Here is a 12299-nt window from a genome sequence, read left to right as displayed (position 1 = left end):
ATGCAGAAAAAAACAATAACAAAACAAGTGAAAAATCCTTAAACTATCTATTACTACCAAAACTACACAAAGGACACTCACTAGCAGTCTTCCCACCTTTGGCTTCTCCTTATGAGGTACCATCACACAATGAGTAAATGTATTAGCATTAGCAAGAAACTGAGCAGCAAGAGTCACTAAACTGCTGCTACTCAGACTGTTCTCTAATAAGCAGTTTCAGAAGCTTCAGAAGCTGCTAACTGACACCTTTAAAAATTTTTAAATTTATTTATTTTACAATTATTTTACAATGAATGCATACAAAGAGAAACAAAATCTATTTATGAAGAATTTTCATCCAGATTCATCAGTGGGATGCCTGAATAAAATGTTGGTTATCATGTGCACTGCTACATATACAGGTGCCTGAAGTACAACCACAAACACTAAACACATCAATATAAAGTTGGACAGTTGTTCGCTGTGTGTTTCATGGCCATATACACTTGTGGTCTACTCTAACAAATGGAAGACAGACACAACAATCTTCTTGAGATCCCTTTCAAGACAGAGAATATTTACAATGAAAATAAGGAAATACACACTACTTCTCAGACCACAGTGCCACTGAGGAATTCACACAAAAAATATATCACAATGGAGTCCAACAGAACACAAGGACACTATCAATGAATTATGATGCTCCTAATCTTAGATCACTGAATGTTTGAAGGACCTTCATCACCAGTGGCTTTCCTTCTCTCTAGGCACTGGCTTTTGGTCCCTGAATTGGACAAACTTTTGATCTAATCTAGTACAGCCAATGTTTCTCCAGATTTCCTTATTCCTTGGCCAAATTACATCAGTTAGACTTTTGATCTTATCTTGTTAAAGCCTTATATATTAGGAGTCACATACAGAGGCATCATGTAGTGTAGAAAGCAATAACTTTCATTTTCAGTTTCTCTCACCACTCACACAAGTGTATCAACTTATTTTTGATAATAATTGTCATTTCCTGAAAAGCAAGTGAATTTTCTGCCCATTTTTTCCATTGTCTCAACATGCAGGTCTTTTCCTAAAATGCTACTTTTCAACAACTCAGTTGTGATATTCAGGCTAGTTAGCCTCAAACTGTGGCAAATAATGGTAGTTTAATGCTATAATGACAAAGGTTGTGGCATTTCTGCTACAGTACTTTATGTTCTTTGACATTCATACAGAGATCTCTAACAAAATGTAGCTACAAACCCTTAAGTACTGACAGAAAAACATGTGAGAAGACAACAGAATAAACTTAGTTTGCTTGGGTCTCAAATAAACACATCTCCAGCTCCTTTCTCTCATTCCTGCAACTAGAAAGAAGCCCACATCCGCATCCCACATTCCTTTTATTAGCATCTTCTGATTTCAGCCAAATTCAACTCAAAACTTTCCGTGGATGACGGCAGCGGGGGAGGTGACAGGGGAAGATTTGTAGCTGCATGTTTAAGAAAGAAGCTAAATTCATCACAATGACAGGGGAGAGTGTTGGCAGAGATTTGAGCTATTTATTCTTTTAGGAAAATCCTATAAAGAATGACACGAGGAAGCCTCTATCTGCAGTCTTGTTCATCACACTGGTGAGGAGTCCGATAACAGATGTATGCAGTAGTGTGATTTAGTGCCGGGAGCTGGCCCCTGATGTGTATTAATACAGCGGCAAAGCGGAACGAGCCCCTCTTCATCACTCATCTCTATAAAAGAGGTGGAATCTGAGATGGCCCGATGTTCGGCAGAGCAAGCCCATTTGTTCTGCTGACTGATGGAGCCAGCTCAGGCTGCGTCCTTCACCTCCATGGGGCACTCAGGTTGCAAAAAAGGAGATCACTGAAGCAGGACCTGGTCAACAAGTGAGACGAGAGCAGTTGGACTCTGCTAAGAAGCTATTTAAAAGTGAAGAAATCCAGCACTGTGTATTTCTGCAGTGACAGGCATGGGCCTGCATTTTGATCCACTTATGTTCCATCTTTTGCAAAAGGAATAAGGCACCACAAACAGCTAGAGCCTCTGCAGTGAGAAAATGAGGCTGCCATGATTCCTCAGGGACAGGGAAATTCAGCAGATGGCATCTATGCAGTGATGCGTAGGTATAAGCAAGGCAGAAAAATCTGCATCTGTCCCACCAACGTCCAGCAAGCATAAGATGCTTCAGTTAATTCTGCATTACTGCAGAGTAATTCTGTGTTATTTCTTTGGGCATCAGTAATTCTGCAGTCAGAGCACCTTTAACAGAAATACCACCGAGCTTCAGAAATTTCCAAGTTATGTGCCCAGGTTGTGCTCCAGCTGCAACTGAGAGACTGCTGTAGAAAGTCAGCAAGGATGCAGCTTCAGTTACCCAATCACAGGAGCTTCTTTCTGCAAGTACTGTAGAAAACCCTGTCCATCTGTTAACGTTGCTGGAGATGTTTCTAAGCAGGTTCAAAGGCAGAGATCTTTGCCATTTCTGACTATTAATGATTTTGCAACAGTTTTCTCTCCATGATCAACACAAGTATCTTGTCCAGATTCCAGAGCTACGCTATCCTTCCTTAATTTGTAACACTTTATTTTTTCCCCACTCCTCCCTGAAAGACTATCAGATCTCTGTGCTATTTTCCACTGCTGAGTTCCAGTCCAGATGTAGATTCAGTTCCGTGAAAAATGTTCATTATGCACTTCATCTAAAATATTCTGAAAGATATAGGCATAGAAGTTCTCCCTATAGAACGTAAGCAGCAATGCAGCACAGAAATTACACTCTGAACTAAAAAATAAACAGACAGGTAACAGTGTCTCATAATAATGAGACATGAGCATTCATACCAAAAAAACCTAGTATACCAGAACTAAAATTATGTGGCTACAAATACGCAATTTTATTAATCCTTTCACTACAGAAGTCTGAATACCCTAGCACAGGATACTCAAAAGCTAGAAAAGGACATCCTAAATCAACAGTCAATAACAAGTAACGTTTTCATTGAGCAACAGATAATTAATTTTCATGTTCTTCTATCTTTTTTTTTTTTTTAACATAGAACCTTTTAAACACTCTCCAGTCCAGATCTCTGGCCTGGAAAGATGGTACAGCTTTCTTCCCTATTTCATTATTCTACTGTCTATCCACCTGCCCTACAGTGAAACCTATCAAATCTCATTCCTCCTATTAATCACCAGTTCCTTTGGCCTTTATGGTTTTCACATCACCATTTTTCCCATCAACTCAACCAACTCTTTGTTACTGGATTGTACAGTGTCTTAATGAGCTAGCTGGGAGGACACTGGTCATTTAGTAGCAGGAAAAATGTTTCAAGTGGTGGGAGGATATAAAGAAGTCTCCTAAAGTCCTCTGTGCTCTGCATAAACACTTTCTCAGATTCTGAAAGATGAATAAAACAGCTTTTTAATCACTACAACCTCCGAGTAAGAAAAAAAGTGATTGTTTTAAGGTACAACAGTAAGACAACTCCAAAAGAAACAGCTCTTCTCACTGAGTGATCACACAAAAATTGCCTGATTTCTCCTCCTGTAAAGTGCCTTGAGGCACCCCGAAAAAGCCACCAGCTGATGTCAACCCAAAATGGAGGAACAGTCTCACATGCTGATCATCATGTGCTGCACAGCTTAGGAACTGTGGAAGGAACTCCTTTCTGACAAAACAGATTATTAGCCATCACACAGTGAAGCACTAAATTATGCTAGCTTAACAAAGCTGCGTGATCAGATCTGTTTATTAGGCAGCTTTTCACGCTACACAAAAAACACACGACATTTTCCCACAAGTTGCCTTTCTCTCACTTTTTTTTTTAGTTTTCAAATTGAGGTGATGCTATTTTTCATTACTCCGACTTTGGCACTCTGCCCAAGAAGGACACGACTTTAGAAATGCTGACACACACACAAATCCAGGCTACCTGATGTTGGGCTGGACATGGAGGCTGCAGCTGGCTTTCGTTTCCTTTTGATGTCCCTTGAGCACGGTGGTCCCAGGTGTACATTTGCTTGCCTACAGAGAAATTAAAACAGCAAATTAAACTCTGTTCCAGTGTCACCTTCCCACAAGATTCTGGGCGATCATCTCCAGCCCTCCTCTGCATCAGTTTCTCAACCAGTAACCAAAGTGAATCAAAAGGTTCTCAGGGAAGCTTCCCTCGCACTTTTTGTTATCATACAATTAGGCTTCCATTTCTTTAAGAGCGCACACCCATAAACTGAACACAATAATAATTATTTCCTAGCATTTAAAGGATATGGTATAGTAATAACTTTTAAATAATTCTTTTGCATAAGTAAAGACGTGATCAAGCAGTGATGTGACACACCCTATCATTATTTCTGCACAAGTTTAAAAAAAGGCTGCAAAATTGCCTGGAAGAAATTACATTTGCTCACTTATTCAGAAATTATTTTACTACATACACATATTTAGAGCTGTAGAGTACATCTTGAGATGTATCTATAGTCCAAATGACTACAAAAGTAAGTTCATAAATTTAGTTAGAAACTCAAAACTTTTGTGCAAATTAAAATTTCCTTATAGATACTACAATGAAAACAGCTGAACTGGCTTGCAATATTATAGACTTTCTGACATCCGAAAGAGAGTGGAGAGGCATAAACTGTCCCAGCCATACCAGCTGTTAAGCCCGAAGCCTACCAATGACCATTCCAGTTAAACCCTCTGTCAGTTAAGAAGAAACCTGCCTTATTAGGAGCAGCTCAGACAGAGCACTCCTCCAAGTTCTACACACAGGAAGAAATGAAGATTCATTCAGAAAAGACAGTCTGGAGCAAGGAAAAAAAAAAAAAATCAGTCCAGAGCATCTTGTCATCTACCATCCATAATGAATACAAATGCTTAATTTAGCAGTAACGTTGGGTTCAAACCCTTTATTTGTCTGTGATAACAATTTTTTTTGGCAAGTTGGTTTCTCTCTGCATCAGAAAAATGCAGAACGACAGTGTAAATAAAAACCACTGAGGAGCATGAGGTGTGCTTACAATGTGTTAAGATTGAAACCATGTATCTTTAAAACTTGCTATTTTTATTTCTTTTTTTCAGAATGTTTATCCAAGTGCTGAAAACTTTCACAAGTTTTTCTACAAGATAACAAGAGGAAAAGATCATTGCTTCGTATTTCCATGCCAAATTCTTCTTTTAAAAAAAGGTATATTTGTAATATAATACAATACAATTTAGGAAGCTGAATTTATGCAACTATGAAATTTGCTGCTGTAGAGCACTGTACAGAACAGTGCAGGGAGCACACAAAAAAATCCACATACAAGTCAAAATTACAAATTGTTTGAATGCTGCTGGGTCTACACACTTACCTTCAGCAAGTATGCAGTCACACAATAAGAAAAAAAACAACAAAATAGCTAGCATTCTGTATTCTCAACTAAAATTCCCAAGTTCTACACGATTTGTCATCTTAGTTTGACATTAAGGCACAGCTTAAATTTTTTTAAATTTTTTATTTTTTTACTTGTATTAAGTTTCACTGAGGGCCAACTTTTCAAATCCATAATTTCTAGGAGCTCTTATCAATATAATGAGGCAGAAGACTCCTTGCAACATGAACTAAAGGCTTTTAAAAATACCAGCACACCTGGAGACTGCACATGCAAATCCCACCCTTCTACACATAAATGACTAACTTGTAAGTTAACCCATGAAGGCTAAAAATTGCTTTTGTATATAATTGCAACGGTGGCCATACAGTATTTTAGCACTCTTTTACAATGTATTCTCAAATATTTAAGCACACATAAATAAGGAAAAGATAGATTAACTCAAGTGGAACTTCAGGTCTTTCGTTCAGCATCAATATTACAAAATAATACTACTGACTAGATGACTATGTAGTTATATATGATAATCCAAATCATTATTACATAATAATAGAAACGTTAACTTTTAATTTTATGAGCTTACCCCAATTATTAGCCAGCTGATCTCTTCTGAAGACCCACTACATACTACAGAGGAAGTATGCACAATCGTCTCCAGGGGACTTCATGCAATTTTTCCCACTTCATAAATGTTACAGCTAGATTTAGAATAAGAGCTCCTGATTCTCAGATCCATGCTCAAACCACACCTACCCTTACCTCACAATTACAAAAAAGAATAAGAAAAAAGAAAAAGGGAGAGAATCTCATAATTCTTTCTCATACTGAAAATAAAGGCACATTGTACTCCAGCTGGAGACTAGTAGCAAGGACACTGAAACCGGCAGCCCTGCCTCTAACATACAAAGGCTTGGAGGTTATAAATAGTCACCATCACACGTATTTCATTCAGGTTTATCCCTTATTGATCACCCACAGTCTAGTTAGTAAATCAGGAACCTATTGATTACTCACTGGCTCTGACTGCCCTGGTGGTAAAAGTGTCAGTTTCAAGTGGTTGGTGCACTTTACAGGCACCGTAAATCTGCATACAGAGAATCTCCAGGTGGTAGACACCTTGGGAGAGGGAGAAATGTAAGAATGCACACAGGAATGATGTACCTCATTAAAACACAGGCAGGAAGGGTATCCATGTTACAGTTCATGAATTGAACATTTTCTGGTAGATACCACCCTACTGGTGTTATATTGGTAAGAGAAGAAATTGGCAAATCCCAGTTGTCCTAGTTTCAGCTGGGATAGATATTACCTTCTCGCTAGTAGCTGGTATGGTTCTGTGTTCTGAATTTAGGATGAGAATGATGTTGTTAACACACGAATGTTTTGGTTTAGTCCTAGAAGTTTTCAGCTTCTCATGTTGCCCTGACAGTGATGGGCCAGGGGCACACAAGGAGCTGGGAGGGGACACAGCCAGGACAGCTGACCCACACTGGCCAAAGGGATGTGCCATACCATATGGTGTCATGCTGAACAATAAAACTGGCTGGAGGAATTTACTCTGCTTGGAGTCTGGCTGGGCATTGGCCAGAAGTGGGCAACTTCACTAGCAATTTATATATTCTTCTATCGTCATCATTATTACTTTCCCTTCATTTTCTGTCCTATTAAACTGTCTTTATCTCAACCCACAAGTTCCACCTTTTTTCCAATACTCTCCCCCATCTCACTGTCAGGGGGAAGTGAAAGAATAGCTGTGTGGTGCTGAGCTGCCTGTCAGGTTAAACCACACCAGTTTATCAGCAAACTCATAGGAACAGCACTGCCGGCAAAGTAAGGTAATGGATATGCACAGCACACCATGTCACAGCAGACAGATGTTAACTATAAACTGTGAAAAATCTGTGTCATCATGCAACCATGAATTAGTTTTTCAGAAAATGTCGATTTTAACAACTCCTCTGAATAGGTTAAAAATAACTCAGAGGTAGAACTGAACAGGGCCAAGAGGAAAGGATAACAGAAAATGCACATTGTAGCATTGTCACAAGCCTCCTTGTGAAGAAGTCAGAGGTACCGAGCATTGTGTGACAGATTTGAGCCTAAACTGAGAAAACACAATGGTACTTAATCTAATCTTACTGACTTTCTATTTCTTCTGCTAGGCTTCTATATTTTGTTGAACACTGCACGAACAGTAACAAGAAAACTACTGGACAGTGGCTGGTGGATCATAAGAAAAAAAATTGCAGTGCTAAATCACCATTAAATCTGCTAGTCAACCAGACACTAACATGGAAATCAACCTCAGTCTAGAGAGAACTGAAATTCTGCCCCAGGAAGAGAAAAAACAGAACACACCTGGAGAGACAAAGCAGGCTCCAAAATGCAGCTTCCCTGGTAGCTGCAATATATCCAAGATATACAATAACACCACAGCTTCTTATTGACAGGAGTTAGCAAATGAGGAGTTACAAATGTGTAGAAACAAATGGTTTTATATGAAAAAAATCTATAGTTTCTTTCTGAACATATCTATATGTATATTTTAATCACAAGCTAAGAAATTATCCAGGAAATACGGATTTATCTTTTGTTCTTAACGTAGTACTCAAAGTACACGGTGATTCTACATGCAGCTCACACTGGAGAAAAATCAGGCTTTGCTATGCACAAAGCTGGGATTCATTGTTGTCTTTAATGTGTCAGAAGGATTTTGAATGTTTCCTTGCTTCCAGATAGTTATTATATAACTGTTTGTTTGTTTAAATGAAGTGTAACTGTATATACTGGACTCCTACCTCACTCCTACAGATCAAAGTAACCGCACGCTGGACTGTCAGGATCATACAAGCTTGCCACTGCCATAGATACAAAACCCAGAAAATTCTAGGGTTTAGGATTGCCAAGCAATACAATCCACAGAAAACAGTACAGAGCACAAGCAGTCGCCAGTTCACAATGAATCTAACTGAACAGAATTAGGTCCTTCAAACCTTCTCAGTCTGTAAAATGATGTCCTCTTAAAATTCAGAGTAAAATACACCTCAATCTCAAAACAGAAGTCTCTGAAAACAGCCTGCAAAACTAAGTGCAACAGTTTGTGTCCTTCTTGGAAACAGGTGGTGTATCACACACTTGGGGGTGTACATCTCTTACTGTAATCTCGTATTATTCAGTTTCTCTGCTGACAACTTCTGGAAGAAGCAGAACAAGTGGATTATATAGAGAAAATTAGGTAGCCATTAATCTACTGTCATACAAACAAGGGGTGCTATTATCCTCATACTAAAATAAACATTCAGCAGAGACAGCATCTAACAAGGATACTACTGCTAAAACAGTGCCACACAATCCAAGTGCTGCTGCTGAGATGCTATATTCCCAGCAAACATAGGCCAAATGAAACATTCTTCCTCTGAATCTGGAAGCATTACCTGAGGTTTATGGTGGCACAGAAGAATTGCCAGGCCATGGCATGAATCAATGGTTGAGTATCAGGTGAGAAGGTGTGGCTAACCCAGGGAGCTCAGGTACAAGCAATGCACCTGAAAGACCAGAAGGGTTGGAGCCTGGATCCATCCCTCTTCACCCTCACTTAAGGGTTAGCAGATAGAGGTTGCACTCCTCTTGAGCCACTGCTGGTCACCAGAAGAAGTGAGCTAGTTTTCCTTCTTCATTATCTTCTATTGCTCTATAGTACATGTATCTCAGTAGAAGGTACTGTCATTGCCTTCTTTTGCCACCCAGGTGGCTTCACAAAATTAAGAGTAGGAGCAGAATTTCCTTCCTCTTTGAAACTAGAGACTCAGATGGGCACCGAAGTTTGATCTGCGCTTAACTTTTGTAAATCAATACAGCTCTTGTGCATAAGAGTCTCCTCTGCTCTGCAGAACCTCATGGCACAACTTCGAGAGCAGATTTCCAGATTCCAAAGTCACTACAAGTTAGTTCACTTCTTCAATCATTTGAATCTAATAGGTCTTCATGCAGCAATGCTCTGTTCCCCAAGTATGCATTCTAATCATGTAGCAGTTTCGTTCACTAAAGTTTGCATACAGTGAACAGAAAGGAATACATTTTTTCAATCATTACTCAAGTAAGCATTCTAAGTAGAGATTATGTGATCCCACGTATTGTATTCTCTCTTTTCATACAGACCTATACAATACGTGTGTGCCAGTAAGAGAGGTACTTAATATTTGCCTGACCTGAGTACACAGATCTGGTAAAAGCAATATACTTCATAGCAGAAGAAAGCATTAATAACTAAACAAGATTCTGAGGCGAAGGGGAACTTATTTTTCACTCTGGAGAATTAGGATTCACCAAAATGGAAGCATTAGGCCTTAGACAACTGATGCTAGATAATAGCTTCTGTTTGTTGCACACTTGTCAGAAGAATTCACTTACATCCCCAACTGGAATATTAGCTAGGCTTTAGTAGCAAAGGAAGACATGAAAGTGTTCTGGCTAAATGAAGGAAAAAAGAAAGAGAAGAATGATACCTAAAAGCAGCTGATGCATAATGGACATCTCAGGAAGATGAAGATGTGTGGATAGGTTGCATGGAATAATCTGGATACTGTCCTGGTCAAGTGGGACAGCATGAAATTGTGAAAATTCATTCAATCCTTCAGCTACCTCAGGAAAGGCCTGACAATGCAGGCAATCTCTATACTTCCATATGCTTGGATAAGAGGCAGAAATGCCAGGATCTCTGTACAGATACAACAGAATGAGATTTGCATAAACACGCATATTTCTAGAGCTGGAACTACAGATGTTCTTCAAATTTCCGCCTGCATCATCTACTTGCCATCTCACCGGGCACCGACTTCCACTTTTCTTAAGACATCTGGTCAGAACATAAAATTAAATTTTCACCCATAACCCTATTTTCAAGGCTAAGCAAACAATAAATGATATTAGGGACAATTTATTGCCTACCTTCCCCTCTTCTTCTACCTGTTTTACAACTCAAATTAAAGGGAACATTGTTCTAGACTCTTCTGAAACTCACTCTGCCTCAACAGAATTACACCCCACAAAACAATAACCTATCATATTTTTCCACTGACAGATCCATTGCATAGCCAAAGTCTACTAAAATATTCTGCTTAAGCCTGTACAAAATTGTATCAGAAACAGTGCTGCCAGCAGGAGCAGAGAAGTGATAATCCCTCTGTACTCAGCCCTAGTGAGGCCACACCTTGTGTACTGCGTTCAGTTTTGGGCCCCTTGCTACAAGAAAGACAGTGAGGTACTGGGCATGTCCAGAAAAGGGCAATGAAGCTGGTGAGGGGCCTGGAGCACAGGCCTTATGAGGAGCTGGGATTATTTAGTCTGGAGAAGGGGAGGCTCAGAGGTAACCTTGTCGCTCTCTACAACTACCTGAAAGGAGGTTGTGGTGAGGTGGCAGTTGGCCTCTTCTCCCACGTGACTAGTGATAGGACTAGAGGGAATGGCCTCAAGTTGCGATAGGGGAGATTCAGGTTGGACTTTAGGAAATACTACTTCTTTGAGAGAGTGGTCAGGTGCTGGACTGGGCTGCCCAGGGATGTGGTGCAGTCACCAAGCTTAGAGGGGTTCAATAAATGTTTAGATGTTGTACTGAGGGACACGGTTTAGTGGGAAATATTGGTAATTGGTGGACAGTTGGACTGGATGATCTCAGAGGTCTTTCTCAACCTTGGTAATTCTATGATTCTATGAAAATCCTCTTCAAGTGGAGTTCGAGATAACAATTCTTTTCAGACCACTCTTTCTCCCAGAGATGTAAATGGGTAGAAAGGAACGAAGGGAAGGATCACTTGGGCTGTCCATGCAAGTCTCGTCTTGCTTGCTTTTAACAGCCAGCATCGTCAAGCAGAAACCTTAACAGACAAGACATGATTAGCAAACGCTTTGTGCTCTTAAAGGAGAGTAATTATAGGCATGTGAAAAAAGGAAGAGATCCCTGAGGTACTCTTACTTGCATGCCTCCCGAGAGGCAGCAGAGCCATTAAAAATTCCATGATGAAGAGGAAAAACAGCCTGGGAACAGCCAGGAGGCAATACAGCAAATTAATACACCAGTTGTCCCTTGGGAGGGCTGCAAGAAAGCAGGAAACTCTCCTTGCTTCACAAAATAAAATTATACCACTAATGATAACAGTCACCACACACACAAAACTGCTTCTAATGATGGGTGTGAAATTCCCAGTGCTGTGCACACACTTTGAATGAATCTCTTCTCATCACTGATATAAAGCAAGAAAGGTAATCTTGGAAGTGTACAATTCACTCAGCCATTCAAACAAGACTTCCTATAGAACATTCCACATAGAACCTCCTTGACAATGGAAAAGTCTTGAATATCTCTATCTGTGTTCAGGACTTTGGCTAACGGCTCTGCCTAAATGAAGCACTGCATGACTAATCATGTGCTGCACTTAGAGATGAAGTGCACCAAAATCTACCACAGAGGCAAAGAAAACATTGCCATGGCATAGAACAGACTCCAGCTGGTACACTTCCACTGGTTAGTGGGCATGGTGGAGAGTGGCTGGCAGTCGGACAAGGTCATCTTCAAGGTCTTTTCCAACCAGAACAATTTTGTGATTTGTGATAGAAGGAACTCAACGGAAAGGTAATTTTCCACTGCACAGAGGGCATGAGATTAAACAAACTGGATATCCATAACATCAAAACTGGTTCTTCTCTAACACATTTCACATTGCTCTCAGGACATTGGCCTTCCCCACCCTATTTTGACACATTTCTGAGTAGAGTTTCTCCAGGATCAGATGCAAGCTGATAGAACTTGCTAAAGAACAAGCCATAGGAACTGACTCCACCAATGAAAAGAGAGGAAAAAGTAATTGGGAAACACCTGAAGAACAGCTCCTATTAAGAGAATGGTCCTGTGAAGGAATCAGTTTTCCTCTGTGCCCCTGGCAGCA

General features: G+C 39.9%; 1 protein-coding gene across 3 annotated transcripts in view; it reads right to left on the bottom strand.

Annotated features, from left to right (window-relative positions):
- Positions 1 to 12299, bottom strand: part of GPATCH2L (G-patch domain containing 2 like) — a 71659-nt gene that overhangs the window by 7979 nt on the left and 51381 nt on the right. For 2 of the 3 annotated variants that reach the window (XM_010711747.3, XM_019615758.2), the window contains exon 9: positions 3918 to 4009. In XM_010711747.3, coding sequence (XP_010710049.1) covers positions 3918 to 4009 — 92 coding nt within the window. Of the gene's footprint in view, positions 1 to 276; positions 2695 to 3917; positions 4010 to 12299 lie in introns of those variants that run through there. The other variant, XM_019615759.2, reaches the window with a different exon arrangement.

The sequence above is a fragment of the Meleagris gallopavo genome, chromosome 5 (genome assembly GCF_000146605.3).
Source record: "Meleagris gallopavo isolate NT-WF06-2002-E0010 breed Aviagen turkey brand Nicholas breeding stock chromosome 5, Turkey_5.1, whole genome shotgun sequence".
NCBI classification, from domain to species: Eukaryota; Metazoa; Chordata; class Aves; order Galliformes; family Phasianidae; genus Meleagris; species Meleagris gallopavo.
Note: the sequence above shows the minus strand (reverse complement) of the source record. Positions and strands in the feature narration are given on the sequence as shown.